Consider the following 24,461-nt stretch of genomic DNA (forward strand, 5'->3'; position numbering starts at 1 on the left):
GGGCACTGTGGATCGCTCCCTGGGCTAAGGCTCAGGAAGGCCAGACAGGGGAACAGAAGGATTCCCGAGGCGGTGAGCAAACTGGAGTCTGCCAATCTCCAGGGTAGCAGCTGACTTGTGAGGGGAGGGCTTCTCTGGGAGTGACATGGACTTCATTGGGAGAGAGAAGAATATGGAGCTGTGTCTGTGTGTGTGTGCGCATTTGTGTGCATACACATATATGTGTGTGTGCATACACATATGTGTCTCTGTCTATCTGTCTGTCTCTGTGTGTGTGTGTGTGTGTGTGTGTATGTGTGTGTGTGTATGTGTAGTTTCAAATTAGTAAAGAAGGAACAAGGAGTAGGGCCCCAGTGTTGTACCAGGGCTGGCGCAGACGCTGGAAACAGCTAGAAGCATTATGTCTGTGGTTACTGAACCAGGGTGCTAGGGCCTTAGAGAACTGAGAAAACAGGGTAGAGAGCCGAGCAGTGGCCAACACACGACAAGGGCATGGTCAGGCCTGAGCAAGAACACACCTTCCTCCTTGGCCCATCATCTCTCACTGGCCCTGGTGCTTCTGGCTCCCTGGTGCAAGCCCTGTCTGCCCTGTCTCCTCTGTGGCTCTTCTCCCTCAGAGCCCCTGATGTCAGAGGCTCCAGGGCCAGGGCCCATTGCATCTGATTTCCCCCTCCCTGCCTTGGAGGTTCAGAGGTTTCAAGGCTTTGAATTCCATGCTCAGGATGACCGTTGCCCAGAGGTCACATTTTGGTCCAGATTTCCCCTCCTGAAGTGTAGTCTAGTATCCATCTACATGACACATCTACTCGGGTGGAAATAGATTTTAAAGTTAACACATCCTGACCAGGACCCTTGCCTAACCCTTAACGTCTGTGTCTGCTGCCTCTCACCATCTCAGGGAATAAGTCAGTCAATCCAGCTGCTCAGCTGGAAACCTCTGGTCATTCTTAACAAGAATGACCTTTCCCCTTACCCCACCCCCTCCCCTGCTTGTCAAGATTTCTCTTTGGGGCTAGCCTGAAACTGGAGAGCGTCCTGTCTCAACTTCCTGAGTCCTGGGATTGTAGACACACCATCTGTCTGTGACACTCTTTACAAGGCTCTTTAGAGCCGGGGGAAGGGGGGTGGGGGGTGGCGCACACCTTTAATCCCAGCACTCAGGAGGATGAATCTCTGAGTTCGAGGCCAGCTTGGTCTACAGAGTGAGTTCCAGGACAGCCAAGGCTACACAGAGAAACCTTGTCTCGAAAAACAAAACAACCAAAAACATCCTCTTCAGGACTCAGGAAATCCTGTTAGTTCTAACACAAATTCTTCTAGGATTCAAACATTTCTCACTGCTCCATCACCCCAGGCCATGTGTCTGGCTACTGTTTTTCTTTGGCTTGAATTTGTGAAATTGCCTCCCACTGAGTCCCTACCATTCCGTGGCCAGATTATTTTAAAACACGAGTGAGATCTGTCTATGCTCTACCCCCACGCCCTCCAAAGCTTCCTCACTTAAGACCTTACAGAAACCGGCGGGACTCCACAGTTTGCGCCAGTGCCTAGCTACTCTCTGGCCACACTGCTCTCCTAGCTCTTCAGTGGACTCACTGATGTCCCCTTGATCCCAGTCCATGGCTGTGTCTTCACCCCTACGAAATGCCTTGAATGCTCTCTCCTCACCATCTTCACCTTTAAGCTAAGAGCTCCACCCTGCTTTCCCCACCTGCCTGTAGACTTGCCACCTCTCGTTACACCGTGACTCCCAAACTAGGACGCTCTAGGAAGCAGGGAAATTGGCCGGACCCGTCTCTGCCTTGTTCTTGGTGTCTAGGAAACCTGTCTGCACTGCAGTAGGCCTGGCGCTTAAGTGAAAGAAGCAAACTTGTAAAAAAAAAAAAAAAAAAAAATCTTTCGGGGGCAAGGGTAGTATAGGAGGAAGAAGGGGAAACCAACCTGGAGCTGACCAAAAGGAGAGGGCACACAGGCAGCTAGGAGTTGAGAATGCTAAAGCCCAAAATAAAGGTCTGGGCAGATGAAAAGCCAAGCAAGCAGAGATTCCCTCGGGAAACTGGTGGGGTCTTCTGGAACTTGGGAAGGCCCAATACTCCTGACACTTGGTAGGCACCCAATAAACAGGGACCATTGGCCGGGGAAAAATGAGCCATTAAGGGGCTGCGCAGATTTGCGACTGTCACACACAGTGGACACTATGAGATGGACCAGCAGGAAAACTCCAAACCTGCACAGCGGCAAAGACAGAACGGAACCTTCTTCCAAAAGGTATTTCCCAGGCAAAGGCCAAGGGGCCGGGGAAGTGACCGCGAGCTGGAAGGTGAGACGCGCCCACGCGGGTGCGCGCCGAAGCCTCGCGGCGCCGGCGCCACTAGGGGCCGGCGCCACCCAGGCCAGCGGCGCGCAAACTCCTCAGCGCCGCCGAGCACCGCGTGGCCCACGCCCGGCCCTCAGGCTCCGCCTCAGCCCTCTATCCTACCAATCAGGATGATCTCCCCAACTCCCAGTTCCTGAAGCCCCGCCCCGAGCCGGCTCGCAGCCAGCCAATGGGAGTTCGAGCCCAGCGCCCAGAGCGCGCAGCCCGCGCCGAGCCGGCTCAGAGCGAGAAAAGCGAACCTAACCCGTCGGGGCCGCCGCTCCGGACCCACCGCCTGCCGCCGCGCGCCGCCGCCTCCTCCCCCCCGGATCGGGTGTACTGTCCCAACCCGAAAGTCCAGTTCTGCGGCCCGGCAGCGGCGAGCGAGCGCGATGACACAGGAGTACGACAAGTGAGTGAGGCGCGGGCGCGAGTCCGGCCAGGGGCCCGGGGGCCACCGCACCTGCCGCCGCGACCGAGCGGGCTCCGGGGGCCGCGAGGACGGGCTGGGCGGGACGAGGCGCGGGGGACACCCGGCTCGCTGTCGGAGGGCTCCCGGGCCCCGCGTTCCGCGCGCCCATGGATTGGTGGGGACGGGTGGACCCCGGGCAGTCTGCTGTCACCTGCCGAGCTGCGGGAGCAAGCTATCTAGGGGAAGGTTGAAGTGTCCGCTGCCCGCGCGTTTCTTCGCCGCGGCTTCTGTGTGAGAAAACTGCTGTGGGTGTTCTTGGGCCCTTGCATCACCGACGGTAATTACAGAAGACGATTTTTGTTGTTCGGGAATATCAAGAGGAAGAAACTGCAAGCGGGGTGATAACGCTAGAGAATGCGCTCCAATCGAGATTGCTTTTTGGAGTTGGGGATTCAAGAAAGTAGCGAGAAATGTTCAGTGATGGTGTAAGATGTGATCGGACGTTGGCAGGACTGGTGAGAGGCCAGGGCGGATAGTTCTGGATTTTACTTGCAACCTTTTAAAGATGTCCTGAAAGACAGAGCTCATCTTATGTTGTTAAGGATTTTCTGGTGCCCGTTTTCTAAAGGAGATTATCTGTGTGTGGAATCAGCAAGAGTTTAATCTTGTCTTGTAGAAGAAAATGCGGTTCAGTTCGTGTTCGGCTCTCATTTTAGAATCCTGACCCATAGCTCTTGAATGTCTGAGACTCATTTGAAAACACCCATGAACCTTCAGGGCCGGAACAACAGCTTGCTGGTCTTGAAGACGTAGGCTGCAAATTGTTCTTGTGTTTATTTCTCTACTTACTGAGGAGGCAAAAGTCCCAGCGCTAACCTCTCGGCCTTAGCCATACTTTGGAAATATACAATGCCTTCAGGGTGATTGCAGACATAAAGGCACTTGGAAAATACTTATTTTCTGATGCTTGTACCAATGTACGATAGAATGGGAGAAGAAAGGAAGCTTGAAAAACTAGCATTACGACTGTTAAAGGAGCCGACTGCTGTCAGAATCTTCTGGAAGTAGCTATTAGGCTATTAATGATAGCTCAGCAGAACACCAGGGTACAACCGTCTCACTTGTTGGCCTCAAGAACCAAAGGCTTGGGGGATGCCATCTTGTGGTTTTCTTTCTTTGGTTAAAACTTGAGTTTGTAAATTTAAGTTTTCTTGTTTTTTTGTTTTTTTTTACATTTCAAACTAATAAGCCGCCCCCAGATGTGAACCCTTAGACTCGTCTTCATGAGCTCAAGTTAAAGACATGCATTCCGAAGCAGCTGTGCTTTCCCAGGGCAAATGAAGCTGCTGGATTTATTTCCCCCCTCACCCCTCCCCACTTCTTCTTCTTCTAAATCTCTATCTGTTTTTGAAGGATTTGGGTGACTGCCAAGCCCTAGCCTTTGTTGATTACTTGGGAAGATAATCAGACTTTCTACACTCACTTTTAGAAAAGGTAGGTCACCTCTAGGCCATTACATATTTCATCCGTGTGTCGCAATGAGAACCCAGCCTGGACAGCCATAATTCAGAGACGTTTCAGATACCTCCTCCGTTCTTTTTTCCTTCACACACACAAAAAGGATTGCTTCGTCTTGCTAAAGTCAATGTTCCATTTTTTTTCTCTCTATTGACTTATTAAATAGTACCAGCCGAACAGTTGTTGAGCCTGTTGACATTTCCAGTTTTTGGAATCAGTAGTGTTTGCTTGAATCATTTAAACTAAATCTCCTGTAGAGAGTCACTAAAATCACCATTGATTTTTCTGGATTTTTCCCACAAACTGCACTGTTAGCATGACATGGTCTTGCCTGGTGTGAAAAACTAATAAAGATTTTATTTATTTGGGGGGAAGGGAACACTGGGGATTGAGCCCAAGAAGCCCCTGACAATGAGCGAAGAAGTCATGTGCTCAAGATTTTTTTATATTTTATTTATTTTATTTTATGAGTTTGTGTTTGCACTCTCCTCACTCTTCCCAATGTCCTCTCTGTCTCTGTCTCTCTGTCTCTCTCTGTCTCTGTCTGTCTGTCTGTCGGTCTGTCTGTCTGTCTGTCTCTCTCTCTCTCTCTCTCTCTCTCACACACACACACACACACACACACACACACACACACACACACACACACACGGAGGTCAGAGGATAACTTGTCGCAAGGCCTTTCTTTCTCTCTTTTGACCATATGGAGTCTCAGAGATATAACTCAGGTGCCTTTACCAGACAATCCATCTCAGCAGCCAAGGGAGAATTTTCTGGGGTGTGTGTGTGTGTGTGTGTGTCTAAGTCAGAGGACAACTTGTAGGAATCCGTTCTCTCCTTCTTCTCTGTAGGTCCCAGGGATGGAACCATCAGACCCACGTGCTTCCCCCGACCCCCACCCCAGCCATCTTACTAGAGGCATGTGAAGATTTTTGAAACCACATTTGTCCACCACTGGTTTTGTTTGTCTGTTTGTCTTTTTTAAAGGCTGGTTTTATTGCTGTGGTTTCACTTGTTGTAGGTTAAGTGTTTATCTGTAAGATGAGCAATTCCCTTCCATGCTCGCGCATGCTTCTTTATTGACATATAGTCCCCTCTGGCTACATTCCAAGCTCTTTCTGCTGGTGACAGTGCAGTCTTCTAACGTTCTCATATACCCTGAAGGATTGAGTGAAATGTCCCTTTTGCTTTCCGTCCACCTTCCGGCCCTGTTGCTCAGAAGGAGCTGTTATAAGTCATGGCATCGGCAGGGGAAAGGGGAAAGTCACGCGTAGCGGCAGCATGATGAGCCTTGCGTGTGCTTGAGTGTGTTTAACACACATCCGTGCCTCTCACTATCCCCGTGTGTGCTGTTGTAAAACACTTGAAGAGCCCTGCGTCCTCTTGGGGGTAGTTTTGGAGTTTGACAAATAGCATCTTCTCAGTGTGTCTGACGAGGTCCTTAAGTATGCTTTGCCTTCTGAGCGTGGGTGTCTTCATTTGACTTACTAAGGTCATTGATGTAGCTAACACGCCACGAGATGATTTGAAATATGCCTTTTGAAAAACATTTTGTAAACCAAATCTGAATTTTCTGAGAGTTTTCATTTATTTCAAAAGTATTTTAAGAGGAGTGTGGACACCATTTTGTTTTGTTTACTTTATTGGATTTTCTTCAGGCACACATTCAAAAGCTGTTGGCATTCAATTCATTGTAACGCAGGAGATAGAACCCAGTGCCTTGCCCATGCTAGGCAGTTGCTGTGCCACTGGTCTGCCTCCCGCCTGTAATTATGTCCTGGCACAGGGCCATCTGCCCTATTTTATAGGAATGTCAAAGAACTGTTTGTTCAGTTTTAGTTTTGTTTTTCAAACAGCTGGTAAGCTGTCTCACTGTGGGAAATAAGGGGTTTAACTTTGCATTTCTTCCTCTGAAGCAAAAGGCCAGTGCTGGTTCTTCAGAACGAAGCCCTTTATCCGCAGCGGCGCCCCTACACCAGCGACGATGAAGCCTGGAAGTCCTTCCTGGAGAACCCTCTCACTGCAGCCACCAAAGCGATGATGAGCATCAACGGCGATGAAGACAGCGCAGCCGCGCTGGGCCTGCTCTATGACTACTACAAGGTAGGACGCACCTGACTCAGCAGCCTATAAAACAGTCGTTCGCTGGAGGAACGTCAGGCTGGTTGCTTCTGTACTGGCTATAAATAGTTTCACAAGGCTTTCGGTGGTTCAAAGCTGAGCATGGACAATCATAGAATCAAAGGCTGGTTTTTAAACAGCTGCTCTGGCCCTTGCTGAAGGAGACGCTGCCATAAAAGAAGGTAGTAGCTCTGTCTCCCCCAGGTTGGACATTTTAACAAACCTAGTTCCTGGTGCCATGAAAATGGGGTTGTTGCTGCCTGACCTGTGCTTTCCTGTTCCGGAAGGTCAGGATGCCTGCCTCTTCTGTAACTGCTACTACAAAGCCTTGGGATGCTTTGGGGGAAATGCACACTTTTACAATTCTGGCACCTGGTTCTAAGCTCAGAACATGTTTTCTTGCCTGTTTTTAAACAGCTGAATTAACATTGACTATCATATGTACTGTGTATGGGTTTGTACATGGTCTGTCTCACAGTTGTTAATGAGGTCCAGTGAGTCAGCTGCCAATCACTGTCCACTGGACAGTGCCGCTCACCTGTGTGCAGTGCACCACGGGCCGTGTGGCTAGCCTGGGTGTCACTTTTGACTCTCAGGCCCAGCAACTTGGATGCATTCACTTAGGGCTTCAACCCCAGTCCCGTTCCTGCCACAGACTGCCCTTTCTGGTGCTGGGGAGTGGCCTGTGTTGGCTTTCTCCCTGGCATTGACCAACGGCAGATGCTGAGGGATGGCTGGTTGGGTTAGTAGGTTGTAGGTATTAGTTGTTGTTACTTAATAGTTAGCAATGCTTTTGAAAACATATTGCTAATAAATCAAACTATATTTTGTTTCATCTTTTCACAGAAAGATCTATTTATCTTTAGTTATGTGTATGTGTACAGGGATGTGTGGGCAAGTCTCTACGCATGCGTGCAGGTGCGGGTAGAGACCAGAAGAGGGAGTTAGATCCCCTGCAGCTGGAGTTACAGGTGGTTGTGAGTGCTGGGATCCAAACCCCTGTGCAAGGGCACTGTGCAGCCCTAACCACTGAGCCATCTCCTCAAGCCCTCTATTTTATTGTCAGTTGTGAAAATTTGCAGTGCAAGGCACCCACACACATCTCAACAGTGTCTGTGTGCTTATTTGTCCATGTCTCAGGTGGGTTAATGCCACAGTGTACCCGGTGTCACTTGTCTGCTCTTCAGTTTTGGGGCAAAGAAAAGAGGAGTCAGAAAAGGAGTAGAAGGAAGCTGGAGGGATGGTTGAGCGGTCAAGAGCACAGGTTGCTCTTCCAGAGGACCGAGGTTCAGTTCCCAGCAGCCTCATGGTGCCTCACAGCATCTATAACTGCACGCCCAGGGCCCTCTCTGACCCTGGGCACCATTTATACATGTGGTGTAGACATAGGTACAGGCAACACATTTATACACATAAAATACATATCTTAAAATTTTAAAGACGAAAGAAATCCTAACTCTCACTGCAAAGTGATTCTGTTCGGCAGTTGTTCTTCCCCCATTGCAGTGGTGACCAGACTATTAGCTCCTTAGGGACAGATGTTACCCAGTGCCCAGCAGACAATCAGGAGGCTAGTGACTAAGTGAGCTTGCTCCTTCAGGTGAAGGCTTCTCCCCCTGGATAAGGACTGAACAGCTTTCTTTGGTGTTAATGTTTTAGGTTCCCAGAGAGCGCCGGTCATCAGCCACAAAGCCAGAGGGGGAGCACTCAGAACCAGAGCATAGCAAAAGGTAAGTGCAGCCCACAGCACAGCAGGCACAGCAGACATTTGCATGCGCTGTGTACAAGGGGTATACAAGCAAGCGAAGAGGCGGGCTCTGCCAAGCAAAGCTGGGAAGGGCCTAGTGGGAGAGACGGTAGAGTGACCTGTCATCTCAGAGTTAAGAGTCTGTTGCTGATTCACCTCTGTTACTCTGAGAAGTTATCTGTTTATTTAGGCCGCATTCCCTTTCCTAGAAAACATAAATATCAACCTCTACCACTCTGGAGGGATGTTTTAGTAAAATCTTAAATGTTTGCTCATCTGTATTGAGACACTCCAAAGGGGAATGAGACAAGGGGAAGTGTCTAAAAAGAAAAAAAAAGAAAAGAAAAAGCCCTGGGTGTGGTGGCACATGCCTGTAACCCCAGCACCTGGGAGGCAGAAGCAGGATGCTCGGGAGTTCTAGCTAGCCTGGACTCTTGTAAGAGTCTGTTTCAGACAAAGCAAGACTTAGCATGCAGCTTGGTGGTAGAGCACTTGCCCATGCCAGGCAAAACCCCGCCTTCAATCCCAGATCTGCAAAAGAAGAAAAGTTAAGGACCAATGACTCTTGAATAGCTGCCTAAGTAAAACAGTAAATTAATGTCTGAACACCTCCTGAAGGCATCTTTTAAATATTATAGGTTAAAACTTTTATAAGTTAACTAAGTCTCAACCTTATGGCCTGGAAACTTTTGTTTTGTTTTGTTTTTTGTTTTTCAAGACAGGGTTTCTCTGTGTAGCCTTGGCTGTCCTGGACTCACTTTGTAGACCAGGCTGGCCTCAAACTCACAGAGATCCTCCTGCCTCTGCCTCTGCCTCCCAAGTGTTGTGATTACAGGTGCGCATCACCATGCCTGGCTCCTGGAAATGTTTTTAAAAGACACATTTTACATTTATTTATTTTGTGTGCATGAACATGTTTGTGCTTACCAAGGCACACATGCCATGATCAGAGGACAGCTTACCAGATGTTTGCTCTGGCCGCTATGTGGCTTCTGGGTATCAAACTCAACTTGGCTGCAAGGACCTTTACTCATTGACCCATCTTGCTAGCCCTAAAAATGGCTTTTCAATTACCTCATGTTTTACTGGTAATAAAGAACAAATCAGCTGGGAATGGTAGCATATACCTGTAATCCTAGGGGGTCTGGAACAGGAGTTCAAGACCAGCCTGGGCTACATAGGCAGGTTCTGTCCTGGGGTGGAAGGCGACAGAAATCGACTTAAGCAATGAGGAACAATTCATGTTGCACACTCCTGACCACGATTTCTTTACTGCGGCTGCGGCCACAGTTCCAGATAACTTTTGGAAGTGTGCATTTATTCCCCTTAATTTGTTTCATAAGTATTTCCATATTGGTATTTGAATCTTCATAGTTATTTTCGGAGAGTGGCTTATTTATAGATCCTACCTATTTCTTTACTTTTTATTATGAATCTTTTCAAGCACAGTGAAAGGAGAAATGGTGGAAGCCAACATGTATTTGTTGCCAGCCTCGCCAGCGGGAAAGCTGGAGCTGTTCTCTCTTTAACAGTCAGGTTAACTCGTGCTTCGGCTTTATGCGCTTCTGCTGCGGGTGTCGTGACACAAACTGGAAATGTTCCTAGTTTTGCAGCCATGTCTAGACTTGTGCTATGACAAAGCCACAGTGAAAACCTTTGATTCTTCATCTCAGGTTATCCTGATTGTCCTGGAGCGTTCATCCCCCTGCCTCAGCTTCCAGACATTTGCTTTAGGCTCGGTCCTCAGGAGGAATGTGCAGCTTAGGGTTGGGATAGTGTTGCTGCTCTTGTTCCTTGACACTTTCCATTTGTAAGATTAGCACATTCGTGAGCCGGGCGTGGTGGCGCACGCCTTTATTTTCAGCACTCGGGAGGCAGAGGCAGGCGGATCGCTGTGAGTTTGGGGCTAGCCTGGTCTACAGAGCAAGTCCAGGTCAGCAAAGGCCGCACAGAGAAACCCTGACTCAAAGCAAAACAAAAACACACACTCATGGACCATGGAAGTTTGGTGGTGGAACACTTGCTAACCGGATACAAGGCTCTGGGTTCCATCCGCAGTAGTAGGAAATAAGACAAAGCTAACAAATTTATTTTATTTTATTTTCAGATTCCTTTTTAAAAACTCTCCATTTGGGGTTTGGGAGACAGCTCAGTAAGGAAAAGGTCTGCAGGTCTGAGTTTCCTCCCTGAAACCCAGGTAAAGGCAGAAGGAAAGAACTCTCCACAGAGCTGACTTCTGACCTCAGCAGGCTGCCACATGCATCACACACACACAGATACGCATATACACATGTATACTTGCACATGTATACATACATGTACATATAAATATATGCACACATATGTACATATACACATACACAAATACACATGTATACACACAGACATACACAAAAATAATGAATTTTTAAACTATCTATTGGTATTATGCAAATATTACCCTACAATTAATTTTATATAAAATATCTCCTGGGAAAGTATGGTAATGAGTTTTCCTTGGGAAAGCCAGATAGCATCAGTAGTAGAAAGTGGTGCTCGGTACTGCTTACTTTTGAGCATCTGTGTGCCAGATGTTGGTCCCTGAATTCCGTCCTCAGCACCCATGTGAGACAAATCTACCTGGGCAGAAGGAATCGCACCTGAGGAATTCCCTCCAGCAGATTGGCCGGTGGCATCTCTCTGGGGGCATTTTGTTGACTGCTGATTGGCGCAGGAGACCCAGCCCACCACGGGTGGTGCCACCTGTAGGCAGGCAGACCTGGGCTATAAAAGAGGTGGCCGAGCATGTGGAAGCCGTCCAGGGGGCGGTGTTCCTCCGTGGTCTCCTGGAGTCCCTGCCATGGCTCTCCTCGATGATGGCCTGTAACCTACAGTCCTTCCTCCCTCATGTTGCTTGGGCTTGTGTTTTGTCACAGCAGCAGAGGGGCCAGCCAGGACAGACTGCTTTTCCTCTTCACAGAGAAGAGTGCAGTCCTGACAGGTAAAGTAGCTTCCACAAGCTGACACACAATGCAAACCCCGGTGGTCTCGCTCCAGGATCTGTGGTTTTACTCCAACTGCTCAGATTGCACTTACAGCTGCAGGTTTATACTGAAGTATGAGCGTGTCCAGCAGGATTACTGGGAATAGCTCGTACCGGAAGACAGCTCTGGGTCCCAGCATTTCAGGGCAATTGTGCTTTGCTTTTAAAAGAGTTTTGCTTGATGATGTCGTCACCAGGAATGGGCCCTTATTCCATTTTCTGTTTAGTTGGCGTCTGTCAAGTGTATTGCTACTGTGGGGAGCCCAGATCATCAAGTGTAGCCTCCTTATCTGTACTAGCGCATGTAAAAAGCATTTGGTTAGAGCCCCAACACCCGTTCCTCCCAAATCATCAAAGCACCACATCAGCATCAAGGTTGAAACTACAGTGTCCTGTCCCCTTTCTTGAAGGGCCAGCGTACCAAATGTGACAGAGCAGCCCCTCATTTCTGCTGGAGAAAACAGAGTACAAGTGTTGAAAAATGTGCCCTTCAACATTGTCCTCCCCCATGGCAACCAACTGGGCATTGATAAGAGAGGCCACCTGACGGCTCCCGATACAACGGTCACTGTCTCCATAGCAACCATGCCTACCCACTCCATCAAGACAGAAATCCAGCCCCATGGCTTTGCTGTGGGAATTCCCCCGACAGTGTACCATTCTGAGCCCTCTGAACGTGTGGTGGTATTCGACCGGAGCCTCAGCACTGACCAGTTCAGCTCTGGCGCTCAGCCTCCCAATGCTCAGCGGAGGACCCCAGACTCCACCTTCTCCGAGACCTTCAAGGAGGGCGTTCAGGAGGTATGAAAGACAAAACATCTTCCTAAGACAGCGGCATGTTTGCTTAAGTATTGAGTTCCACCTTTTCCTGGTTATGTAAGCTTGAAACTTAGCCCAGAATGAGTGGATCAGGAATAAGAGTTTTTTTCTTTTCTTTCTTAATTTCTTTCTTCTTCTTCTTCTTCTTCTTCTTCTTTTTTTTTTTTTTTTTTTTTAAGAGAAAGGCCTGTAGGTATAATTTGTAAGCTAAACCTACAAATCCAAAAATTATCATCAAGGGCACATGGGTAATCTTACCAACAGCTGAGTTAACAATTATGGTTTTTGCTAAGAGATTTTCTGGGCAGCGAGAGAAAGGGAGACCGTGCGTAATCTTCCACTGACTACAGCGCATTCTCATAGTTATTTCTTTAGTTTTCATCCTAGACCCATGAAAGTTGTTCTGGAACTTACTCTATAGACCAGGATAGCCTCAAACTCAGAAATCCACCTGCCTCCTGAGTGCTGGGATTACAGGTGTGCACAAGCACACTCGGCTTTTTAAACTTTTCTTAATTGACTTTTTTCCCCTATAGATTTAGGGTTCTTATTTTGAAGTGAGCCTCAAAAGAGTTGTGGGTTACCATATGCCACACACAGATCTAGGTCCTTAGTAACCGTGATGATAGTTCAATGGCCATGGCTCACTACATTGATATTTCAGGTTTTCTTCCCCTCGGACCTCAGTCTTCGGATGCCGGGCATGAATTCAGAGGACTATGTGTTTGACAGTGTTTCTGGGTAATAGTTGTCTTTTCATTTGACTTTTGGATTTTCAGCATCTGTGGTGGTTTCTCTTTTTGGTGTGTTGGTCCTAACAAACCTGAGGTGGCTTTGGTGTGCTTCCTCCTTTCTCTGACTCTGCTGTGGCCTTATCTTGGGTAGGGGACTTTTGGTGCGGTACTCTGGTTTTCAGTTTCCTCACTCCTGGTGTTGGTGCTTTTTCCTTCCCTGGCTTCCTTCTGTGGTGTCATGGGATGGAATCTGAAAGGAGAGATGGGGGTTAATGCAGGTCAGTCAGTGGTGCCTCTTCTGTTCCCAAAAGTGTACAAATAGCTGACAGCTTAGGGGTAAATAAAGTGGACAAAAGGCTTTACTATTCTTGTTAATGATAGAATAAACACATGCAACTTTTTTTTCTGATGCAGCAAACTTAGTTTTAGCTTGGTAAAATTGCACCCTACTCTAGAAATGGGAGCACGTTCTAGGTTCATCAGAAATATATAAACACCGCAGGATTTTTTTAAAGTCTAGGATTTCATTATTTTTGTTTTATGTGTTTAACTGTATCATATTTTACAATTCAGAAAACAAAAACAAAAAACAAGGCCAGTGAGATGGCTCATTAGGTAAAGGTGCCTGCCCCAAGCCTGATGACCCAAGTTCAATCCCTGGAAGCCAGTGTTGAAGAAGGGGGCCTTCTACAGCTGTCCTCTGACTGCACACCTACTACATAAAAATAAATAAATAAATAAATAAATAAATAAATAAATAAATAAATGTAGGGCCCTTCTGGATTTGGAGGAGTTTAGACTTCCTTTATAAGCATGTCCCAAGGTGCAAGGTTCACAAACTCCCAAACATTAAGGTTTGAGATAGAACTAGCAAACTTTCTCGATGACATGTTACATAGTAAATATTTTAGGATTTTAGAACTAGATAACCCCTCTGTAGTTTTGTGACTACCTTGCTTTGCCGTTATAATGAAAAAGGGGTTTGCAGATAAGGCACGAGCAAGTGGCATGGCTGTGTCCTAATAAAACTTTATTTATAAACATAGATGTCATTGGCCAACTTCCAGTCTAGGAAGGTTCTGAGTGGCTGTGTAAAGCCACAGGAAGCACAGGCAGTCGTGGAGGACCTGTCTAGAGACAGATTGCAGGCAGAAGCAACAAGAGCATGCTGCCAGCCAAATGGCTGGGTGCCGGGCTCTCAGCCCCTATTTGCAACCTTTGCTCCATAAGCACCAGATTGGCAGCAAGCCCCGTGAGGCTGCCTCCATCGTCTTCCCAGTTCCTGATAGCATTTGTAGCCCAAGTGTCTGAATATCTAGCTGTTAACGCTACACCATAGATCTTGTCATCGGTATTTCCGTAGCCCACGATCTGGGAGTTTCTGGCCACTAAGCACTTGTGTTAAAGGGGGGCAAGTGCTGCTTCTATCATGGCATAGCCAGCTGGGTGTTTGTTGGTGGCCTCCTGTCTCAGACACCCCGCACACCCCGCACACCCCCCACCCCGCACACACACCAAAGCCCTTCAGAACGGTACTAAGCTTTCAAGAGACTGGCCCAGACCTGTTGCTTCTTTGTTCTGTAGGAATAACTTTGAGTATACCCTAGAAGCCTCAAAGTCACTTCGGCAGAAGCAAGGGGACAGCACTATGACGTACCTGAACAAAGGCCAGTTCTACCCTGTCACCTTAAAGGAAGTGAGCAGCAATGACGGGATCCACCACCCTATCAGCAAAGTTCGAGTAAGTTCTGCACCCCGTTGTCTTCTCCAGGAGAGCCAATGTCAGGTGACCCTGGCTCCTAAGACTGCCAGGTCTTTGTGACTCCAAATAAAGGCCTGAGAGTGCCAAGGCTTGTGGTTTGTTTCTAAGGATTATTTTTACTTTTAATACCAGTTCTCAGGGTGTTTGCCCATGTATACAGATGCCTTTGGAGGCCATTGGATCCCCTGGAACTGGAGTTACAGACCGTTGTAAGAGGCCTATTGTGGGTGCTGGGAATGGAACTCAGGTCCTTTGGGAGAGCAGCACGTGTTCTTAACCACTGTGCAATCTTCCTTAGTCCTCCAGTGTTGCTTTAAGCCTTAACTGAACCATCTACTCATAAATGCTTTCCCCTGAAGCGGCTCACCTCTTGGTGTCCTTATGCTGTGCTGCATTCTCATCCCCAGAGTGTGATCATGGTGGTTTTTGCTGAAGACAAAAGTAGGGAAGACCAGCTAAGACACTGGAAGTACTGGCACTCCCGACAGCACACGGCTAAGCAGAGGTGTATTGACATTGGTGAGTGGCCCAGAAACCCATCTCCATTCGGAACCTCCAGTGCCCAGCTCGCCAAATCCAATTACTTTTGGCAATAATGAACTTCCTGCCGAAAGCGTTTGAATTTTGATGCCAGCCACAGATGTGTTCCAGGCAGTGTCCTGTGGCTCCTGGAATCAGGGCTCTGTCCTCACTTCCTTCACCAGGCAGTGGTTTGCCATGTGACTCTGAAGCCTGGAACTTTAGCCAGCTAACATAGGAGTGTCCCACTTTCAGCCTTCATTTCTTTTTGTCCCCTTCTCTGCTGTTCTGGGAATGGAACCCAGGACAGTCCACATGCCAAGCAAGCACTCAACCACTGAGCTATACCCCCACACACACTCAGTCTGCACATCTTGGGAGGGGTAATGTCTTCTTTAGGACATGACCTGGCTTTTATTTAGAGATAATGCTAAGGAGATTTCCAGCTGTGCTCTGAGCTAGGTTGCTGATCTTGCTAGTCTGTGATAACCCAGTGATGGGTGCCCAGGACACAGCTCTTCAATGCCTCTGTTCCCTTCCCGTTTCCAGGCTCACACAATACCACCATCTGCATCACAGGTGGCCATCCATCGAGAGCTCCTGTTTCTTTTTCTTTTTTAAGTAGTTTATTTAGATTATATCTCAATTGTTATCCCCTTATTGTATCTTCCCATTCCCCCCCCCTCCCACCTTCACCCTATTCCCCTCCCCTAGGTCTGAGACAGAAGGGAACCTCTTTCCCCACCATATGGTCACAGCCTGTCAGGTCTCATTCTGGTAGTCTGCTTACCCTTCCTCTGAGTGCCACCAGGCCACCCCACCAAGGGGGAGTGGTCAAATAGAGGGCAATGGAGCTCATGTCAGAGTCAGTCCCTCCTCTCCACACACCTGTGGAGAATGTCCTGTCCATTGGCTAGATCTGGATAGGGGTTCAATGTTTACTGCATGCATTGTCCTTGGTTGGTACAGTAGTTTGAGCAGACCCCCGTGGATCCAGATCCACCATCTTTGATGGTCTTCTTGTAGGGTTCCAGGACCCCCTGGGACCTTCCATTTCTCCATCCTCCCAAACTTATCTCGCGAGGAATCACTCCTGTTTCTTTACCTTGGAAAATCTTCAGGCTCTCCTTTTTGTAAGAATAAGAAGAGCTGAATTTGTTGGTACAAGGTCTTTCGATCTAGTTCAGGCTGGTCTCAGACTCATTACATAGCCCAGGCTGCCCTTGAATTCACAGCAAAATCTTCCTGCTTTGGCCTCCCCATTTCTGGGATTGTAGGCATGTGTCTCCTCACCCAGCTTAGAAGAACTGTGTTCTAGTCTTCATTCCACAGATGGGGCCTTAGGGCCATTGCTTAAGCTTTTTAGATGTAAACGTCCTAATGTTGACCCAGTGATATGGAATTAACTGTATCTAAGCTTGCCTGGATTAAAAAAAAAAATCCTGTGATTATTTTTTTCCTTTTTTATTTTGGAATTTCTACCCCCAACAAAATGCTCACTGAAGTCCTCTAGAGGATAATACAGACAACTAAGTCTTCCTTGGCCTGTTGCGCTCTCACACGGAAATTAACAGTCACGACTTCCTTTTTCTCACCCGTTGCTTCGTGCAGCCGACTACAAAGAAAGCTTCAATACCATCAGCAACATCGAAGAGATCGCATACAACGCCATCTCCTTCACCTGGGACATGAACGACGAAGCAAAGGTATGTCACCCCGCCCGGGGTGCGTGTCCCTTCCAGCTGTCGACAGATGGGAGGAGCTTCGTGACTTCACAGCTGATCTGTTTTGCAGTTCTACATGTCTTCCCCTCCTAGATGTTATGAAACTGTCCTTTCCGGTCCCACCCTCCTCCAAAGCAGCATTTTTCTTGCCATCCCTCAACACACGGAGTCCAGTATGTGAAACCTCCAGGCTGAGCTGTCATTTGCCCGTGCCTCCTGTCTGACCCCCAGTCCCACCCAGGCCCTCCTTCCCTTGGCTTCACTTCCTCATCTGCAGAGTAACATTCACACCTTCTCCTCCTTCCACTCACGGTGACGTAAGGATTAGTGCGACAGCATCCCGTCACCCAGGTGTGGTTGTTGCAGAAAGGCTAAATCCGAGTTATCAGCAATGCACAGTTTCCCCAGATTGAGAGGGCCACTTGAGACTTTTCAACCCCTTTTGGGACAAGAAAGCATATTCTTAAGTTGTGTCTTCCTTCCCGTGGCCGTCTCTCTAGTCTCTTCATTAAAATTATTAGAGTTTTGCCAGGTGGTGGTGGCACACACCTTTTATCCCAGTACTTGGGAGGCAGAGGCCGGCAGATCTCTGAGTTTGAGGTCAGCCTGGTCTACAGAGCGAGTTCTAAGACAGCCAAGGCTACATATAGAAACCCTATCTCGAAAAAAAAAAAATATATATATATATATATATACATATATACATACACACACAAACACACCACACACACACACACACACACACACACACACACACACACACACACACACACACATATATATATATATATATATATATATATATATATATATATATATATATATATATATATTTAGAGAGACCCAGAAACCCTTGGGCAGGTGTTGGAGTAAGAGCCACTGTGAGATTTTTGCTTTTCTTCCAGGGTCCCCAGACTACATTCTCATCACCTTCCTGTCATTTTCAGTCTCTTCTTTTTATTCAACTTATTCGGCAAGAATTTGAGTCATTATTGAGAGTGTAGCCCCTATGAAGCATGCCTGAGGCTCTGGCTTGGTGCCCGGCATCTCATGCCTGCTCCACTTCAGTGATTCATGGGACAAGATGCGACATTAGAAGCTTAGAGTTACCAGAACTTCGACTCCTATTGCTTGAAGTTGCTCGGGTTATGTGGCAGGCCTAGTGGTGCACACCTTTACTCCCAGCACTCAATCTGCCTACCAGGTGTTCTGTAAAGAGTAGCAAGCAATCCTTGTGCCTGACCATCCAGGTCAGTTGCCAGAGAAAGACAAACTGATCTGGAAGCAAAAGGCTCAGTGTCTGCAGCACAAACAGAACAAAGCTGAAGCTACAACTGTGAAAAGAAAAGCAGCTGGTTCCATGAAAGTCAGAGCACCTCTGTAGGAATACTGTCACCCCAAAAGAAGTCCCACCCACTGCAATGCTTTTGTCAGCCTCACCAGCCAGCCACTCAGCAGGCAGAACTACATAGTAGGAATCTCTCTCTCTCTCTCTCTCTCTCTCTCTCTCTCTCTCTCTCTCTCTCTCTCTCTCTCTCTCTCTGTGTGTGTGTGTGTGTGTGTGTGTGTGTGTGTGTGAGAAAGGGGGGTGTCAAGTACTGAGGTCCTTAGGAGCTCGTGAAGTTTGCTCTCCTGTCCTGTGCCATGGAGGTTGTGGCTAAGGCAGAGGCACACCTTTGCACTGCAGGAGAGTGTGTGCACAAGCTCTGGGGCTGTGACAACTCTTCTGCCAGCCCATACCACTCCATGCAAATGTCCGCTGGCTGCCCCATCCACAGCTGGTTTAAGTTTTAGAGGGGTTGCTGGGGGAAGCAAGCACACCACTTCCTGTATGTTTGTCTCAGTTATTTGGAAATTTAAAACTGCAATAGGACTTAGTGCGTGGCTTCTAAGAAGCCCTGTAAGAAGAGCCGGCTGTGCCCTCTGGGTGCTTCTGGTCTCAGGCTCCTGAGGTGTGTGTGCTTCCTGCTTCACACTGGGAAACTGGAGCAGCCGTGCAGCACTGAGCTTTCTACTCTGCCTTAGTGAGACCTATGCCAGTCCCTAGCTCAGTTTTTGGTTTTTGGTTTTCATTTGTTTGTTTGGGTTTTGGTTGGGTTTTTTGTTGTTGTTGTTGTTGTTGTTATTTGTTTCTTGCTTTCTTTTTCTTTTTCTTTTCTTTTCTTTTTTTTTCCACCTTTACTACCATTGAAAAAGCAAAAGGCTGGTGGGGCCAATTCTGCCGTCTGATGGGTGTGGCCAGGATTAATAAGCACTTGTCAGAGCCTGGGAGATCTTGGCTGGAAGGACCTACAAATGGGCAGGGTGCTTTGTTTGCTAGATGTGTCACGCTTGAGGGTGGGAGTAAGGAAGGCCAAGGAAACAGGCAAGCGGGCGGGCGGGGTCCTGAAGGCTGACAGGTCCTCCCAGCACCGAGAAGTGCTCCTGGAGGAGGCAAGGCTTCAGCCTACTTAAGCCAGGCAGAGCTGGCTCTCTCCTCTAGCCAATTCAGAGTGTGCGCGCAGCCCTCTCCTACCCAGGACGTGGTGTGTGCCATTTCTTAATGAAGCTGATACAGACATCAGTTGCATGCATGTGTTAGAATCCAGCAAGTAAATGCTTTGCTCTCCCAGCCAAGTCCATGCTTCTGTTTTCATACTTAAAGTAATTAGTGCCTCAAGGTAACTAGGGCAAGTTAGGTGTGCGTGCAGAATCCTGTATAGTTGGGGTGTTTTCTTTACTTACTTATTTTATGAAAGTCTCTACCTTCTTAAATGGCTCCTTTCTTGTTCTCTGTTAGGTATGTTTATTTTTAATTAATTCTTTCATTTGTTTGGTTTGGTTTTTGGTTTTTTGGGTAGCACTGAGGATTAAACCCAGGTCTTCAGGCTTGTTAGGCAAATGCTCTTCAGGTGAGCTATACCCTAGCCCAGCATATGTCAATTCCCGATTCCCTCCCACAAACGTCCAGGTTGGTGGATGATGGACTGCATTCCTTTCTAGTGATAACATATACTCTCTGGCAAGCCAGCATGAGCCAAGCCCCAATTCTGACCCCGTGTCTTCCTGTGAGTCCTACCTGCACATAGGCTCCTGCCTTTCCCTTTGATGTCTCTGTTTTGAGAACAATCAAAGGTAAACCCTGAATGTTTTGGCTCATGTGCTACTCGGGAAAATAGTGCTCCAGCCTGGACCCAGCTCATAGTGCATCTCTGCGCACGGTGCTCACGGGTGCAAGCAGGAACCTGTTGGAGCCATGGCAGCCTTAAGGGGAAAGCCGTTCATTCTTAAAGCAGTGGTCGGGCAGAAAGAGAGGATACTTTGAAAACTAGCAATGTCTGGGCATGGTGGTGCACACCTTTTGTTCAGCACTCAGGAGACCGAGACAGGTGAACTTCTGAATTTGAAGCTGGGCTGGTTGACATAGCGAGTCCCAGGCCAGAAGTCCACGCACGAGTTACAGTTTAGACATTAAACTTCCACTGGCAGCAGCTCCAATTTATTCCTGAATGCTGTGTAGCCAAGCTAGGCTACTGGACGTAAATTCAGCAGGAAGAAGCAGCGTCTACGTTTGGACCTTAAGTGGTTGGCAAGGTGTTAAAAGTGTAGGATTCAAAGGTCAAGACATGAGGGCCCTCTCCCCGGGAGAAGAGGGGACAGGCGGTGGGGAGAGGGTGTATAAGGCGGGCGCATGCTCAGCTGCATGGACACTCCCTTGTGTAGGCAGGGCCCTTCCACCCTACAGGAGCCAGACTGCATTCAGCTAGTGGCTGAGCTGCCAGCAAGTCTAGCTGCAGACCCCCAAGCCCAGGTCTGGAGTTCCAGGCTGTACCACTAGGACTGCAGCTCATATAGACCATAAGTTAAATAGCCTTTTGAGGAGTAGCCTACGATCTTAAGTACAGCATTACCATGTCGAGGGAAAATGGGTGTGCCACTTCACACATGAAATGCCAACAAGGTCTCTGTCCTGCAGCCGCCTAACAGGAGGGAAGAGCTGTGGCTCTGCTGGAGCTCCTGGCCTAGAATCTGCTTTTATCTGGTTTGGGTCATAAACCTTAAGGGTTTACAGCAGCATTGAGATTTAGTTAATGATTCAGGGGGAGGGCCTAGAGATCTAAAAGTAAGTAGTGGGAAGAGGAGTCAGAGGGAGAGCTAAGTTCTCTGGGCGACTGTCACTCATAGGCTGGGCTGGGCTGGGCTGCCCTGCAAGGTGTTCACACTCCATCCAGCACCCTACACCATACAGCAGCGTTTAACCCTCTCAGGTCCTATTCGCAGCTTGTGAAACCAGTCACCTGAGGGAGCAAGGCTAGACCCGAGCTGGACAGCAAGTGCTCTGGGCTGGTTATTATTATCGGGAGCTCTTGTGGCCAGTGGAACAGCATTGCAGACACACTAACAGGAGAACTCACTAATAGAAAAACACTTTCGCTGCTGAAAAATAAGTTTACACCGGATGATAATCAGCTGCAGAGCAGTGGAAATTATAACCCAAAAAGCTACTGCCCTGGAGTTCACTGGTTCTGGAGAGCACCGAGGAAGGTCGTCTCGCAGCAGCCGGGGAGTGGTGCTGACCATGGCCAGCTAGACAGAGTGGCAAGGAGGAAAGTGGTGGCAGTTCAAAGCGAGCTCACGATCTTTCTGTTGTTTATTAAAGATATGATCTTTGTGATATTTAAGGATGTGATGAACTCCAGGGATAGAATATGTTTGTCTAGTGCTGATCTAAATTGGTAGCCTTAAAGGTAAATTGTGCTGGGGCTACAATCACACGTCCCGCTCAGAAACTACCAGTCCCGAAGTGCTCCCTGTCAGGTGAGGGCCAAGCCCCTGGAGTGGCTGATGCCAGGGAGATGCTTGCAGGGAGTATCGTGTGTTTCGTGGATTGTGTGCTAGCTCAAGGCTACAAGGCCCCTGGTGCTCGTTGTGAGTTGCCATCAGACCTCGAGAAGGAGGCTGTTTAGTCTCAGTGTGTGACAAGGCTGCTCACTGACCAATGGAAGTGCATCTTTCCGTGCTATGATCCCGTCTGGGTGTGACACTTTTCATCTCTTGCTAGGTAGCTTCCTCCCACTTCTTGCCTTCCATGAAGGGCCTTAGGCTTAGGGGACAGGGCAGGGCCAGGATGGCTAGAGGCACAGCATCCTATCCCTGGAGGAGCTGGGAGGCCAGACCGAGTCATACTGCAGCCTCTCTGGGAAGGTACTCAAGAATCTGCATGGTTGTGGTGGAACACAAGGGTTCTGTCATGGAAAGGCTCATATTGCAAAGTAAAGAGGATTAAAACCACTTGACGCCTACCTTGAGGTCCCATAAGCTTTACCATGAGGGTTCTTGTGTTTACATGGGGTGGCATCTTTCCTTTTGTTTCCCTGTCTCAGCAAGAGCCAGTGGAGTTCCTGGGGTGGGGCCATCAGGGCTCGAGGCTGCAAAAGGGGTGTGGCCACCCCGTAACTTGAACTTGGGATGCTTTGTGTGTGCTTGTGGGATGCAAGGCTTATGAATTTAATGGCTGTTTGTTGTTTTGTCTAGGCATAATGTTTGGAATTCATTGTGAGAGTGTTTTTTTTTTTTTTTTTTTTAAATGTGTTTGGACTGAACACTTTGCTTGCATTTAAAGGGATTCCATTCTAGTGAGGCCATCAGGCCATCCATCAGGGGTGCCATTAAAATGAGGCGGTGCCATGTTTGGTTGTATTAAGCTGGGACAGGTCTGGTTTGTTTCACAACTTATTTCTAGTGTGAATGAGAGGGCGGGAGGGAAGAAAGAGATGAGTCAAATATTGTGCTTGTAGTTGCAATTAAAGCTGGGCAGGAGACTTAAAACTAAAGTGTGTCCTCACTGGGCTGCCTCAGTGGAGACAGGCCAGGAAATACTGTTACTTTTAAAACACAGGCCATGGGCCAGCAAGATGGCTCAGTGGGCAGATTGCTTGCTGCAGAACCTAATAGTTCACATCAATCGCCGGCATCCACATGGTGGAAGGAGAGAGAAGATCCCCACAGTCTCTCCTTTGACCCTCCCCTGTATACTAAATAATAAGTATTCTAAAATTACATCAAAGAAGTGACTTTCAGAGTCTAGGCAGACCGTGAGGCTATCTAGATCGTCCTGGGCTATTTACACACGGACACCTATCCTTCCATGCAACAACTAAGACAGCCACCTGCTTGACATTCATTTGCCCACAAGGGTTTTCTCTTATGCTCATATTTAGGGTTGAGGAGACAGCTTGGTGAGTAAAGTGCTTGAGGACCTGAATTCATATCCCAGGCACCCATGGCAGAAGCCTGTGTGCTTGTGCATGCCTGGACCACAGTGTTGTGGACCACAGAGACGAGAGGACCGCTAGGGCTTGCTGGTCACCTGGCTAGCTCCAGGTTTGGGGGAAGACTACGTCTCAAGGGACTAAGACAGAGTGTTGACAGCAGAGCATAATTCATCCTTCTCTGGCCTCTCTGGCACACAGCAACAACTCCCTGCCCCCTACACACACATAAAGTAAATAAATAAAAATAAACACAACACCCAGGTGTGGTGGCGTACCCCTTTTAATCCCAGTACTAGGGAGGCTGAGGCAGCCTGGTCCAAAGGACAGCCAGGGCTACACCGAGAAACCCTGTCTTGAAAAACCATAAATAAAATGCTCATTAAAGGAAAAATTTACAAAGTATATCCACTAAATAGAGCCACATACATCCTGTGTTCGAAGTACCAAGATCGTTTCCTTGGGGCGGCTGCTCTGGGTGCTATGGCTCCTCTTTGACCCGTCTTCACAAGCCAGGTCTTATGGGCTTTGCCGCAACATTATTTCAAGGTGTGTGTACTCTGCAGCGTCTCAGTTCGGTCTAGTTGTGAACTGAAACACACCAGTCATTGCCCGACTTTAGAACCCACGGGTAACAATAGTGAGCATTTATTCAGTGTCTGCCTGAGGGTGAGGGCCAGCCGAAGGCGTCTCTGACTGCCTCGGAGACACTTGGCAGCTGAAGAAAGCCTCGCTCTGGTATCCTGTGGAGGGAGTTTCAGGCACTTGTGTTGTTGCCTGAGTTAGGTGTTTGCTTTGGTTGGGGGTGGAGCAAATTTTCACCCTTCCTCCACTCCACCGCTCTCAGGAAACAATAAGCTCCTCTGTGGAGACTTCTCATTTGACAGCTTGTCATCCTAAGCCTCCTTCTCGGGTTCCTTCCTGGAAACCCCATCTGTGGCTTTCTCTGTCCTTTCAGTCAGCTTTACCATTCCTAAGTTTTGTTTTGTTTTTAATTTTTTGTAGGTTTGCTACTTTTAAACCAAAGAACAGCTGTGACTCTGGCCAGGTGGAATAGAGATTTGAAGGCAATATGGGGCGTTTGGAGTCAGGGGTTCTTATGACTGGAAGCCTTTCCCACAGGTCTTCCCAGCCTTTAAAAACCAACCAAACAAACAAAAACAAAATGAAAAAAAAAAAAAAAAAAAAAAAAGAGGACTTGACCTCTCTGTTAATCCACAGGCTTTGCCTTTAACCTCTCCAGTGCTTTTAGAACTTTTGGTTGGCAGTCAGCTTGCTGCTGCGTCTCCTTTGTGACCCATGTGCTCGCTCACCTGTCCTGTTCTGTGCCTCGGGATGGAATGTGGTCCGCGTTTGCCCTGAGTCACGCTCCCATCCAGTTCTGCATATTTCGGAGCACACATTTGGCTTCTTTGGGACGGCAGGTGCCAAATCCCAGCATCCGCCCAGTGTTCTCAGGGTCACCAGGTCTTGCCT

At 48.1% G+C, this 24,461-nt stretch overlaps 1 protein-coding gene across 2 annotated transcripts in view; it reads left to right on the forward strand.

The window, feature by feature from the left end:
- The first annotated feature begins 2,614 nt into the window (after window positions 1-2,614).
- The window catches only part of Grhl1 (grainyhead like transcription factor 1), a 45,475-nt gene continuing 23,628 nt past the window's right edge, over window positions 2,615-24,461 (forward strand). The window contains exons 1-8 of one of the 2 annotated variants that reach the window (XM_051143970.1): window positions 2,615-2,768; window positions 6,203-6,389; window positions 8,067-8,137; window positions 11,587-11,977; window positions 12,660-12,736; window positions 14,314-14,470; window positions 14,899-15,010; window positions 16,622-16,716. In XM_051143970.1, coding sequence (XP_050999927.1) covers window positions 2,749-2,768; window positions 6,203-6,389; window positions 8,067-8,137; window positions 11,587-11,977; window positions 12,660-12,736; window positions 14,314-14,470; window positions 14,899-15,010; window positions 16,622-16,716 — 1,110 coding nt within the window. In that variant the 5' untranslated portion in view covers window positions 2,615-2,748. Of the gene's footprint in view, window positions 2,769-2,871; window positions 3,106-6,202; window positions 6,390-8,066; window positions 8,138-11,586; window positions 11,978-12,659; window positions 12,737-14,313; window positions 14,471-14,898; window positions 15,011-16,621; window positions 16,717-24,461 lie in introns of those variants that run through there. The other variant, XM_051143980.1, reaches the window with a different exon arrangement.

Source organism: Acomys russatus, chromosome 1, assembly GCF_903995435.1.
Source record: "Acomys russatus chromosome 1, mAcoRus1.1, whole genome shotgun sequence".
Classification (NCBI taxonomy): Eukaryota; Metazoa; Chordata; class Mammalia; order Rodentia; family Muridae; genus Acomys; species Acomys russatus.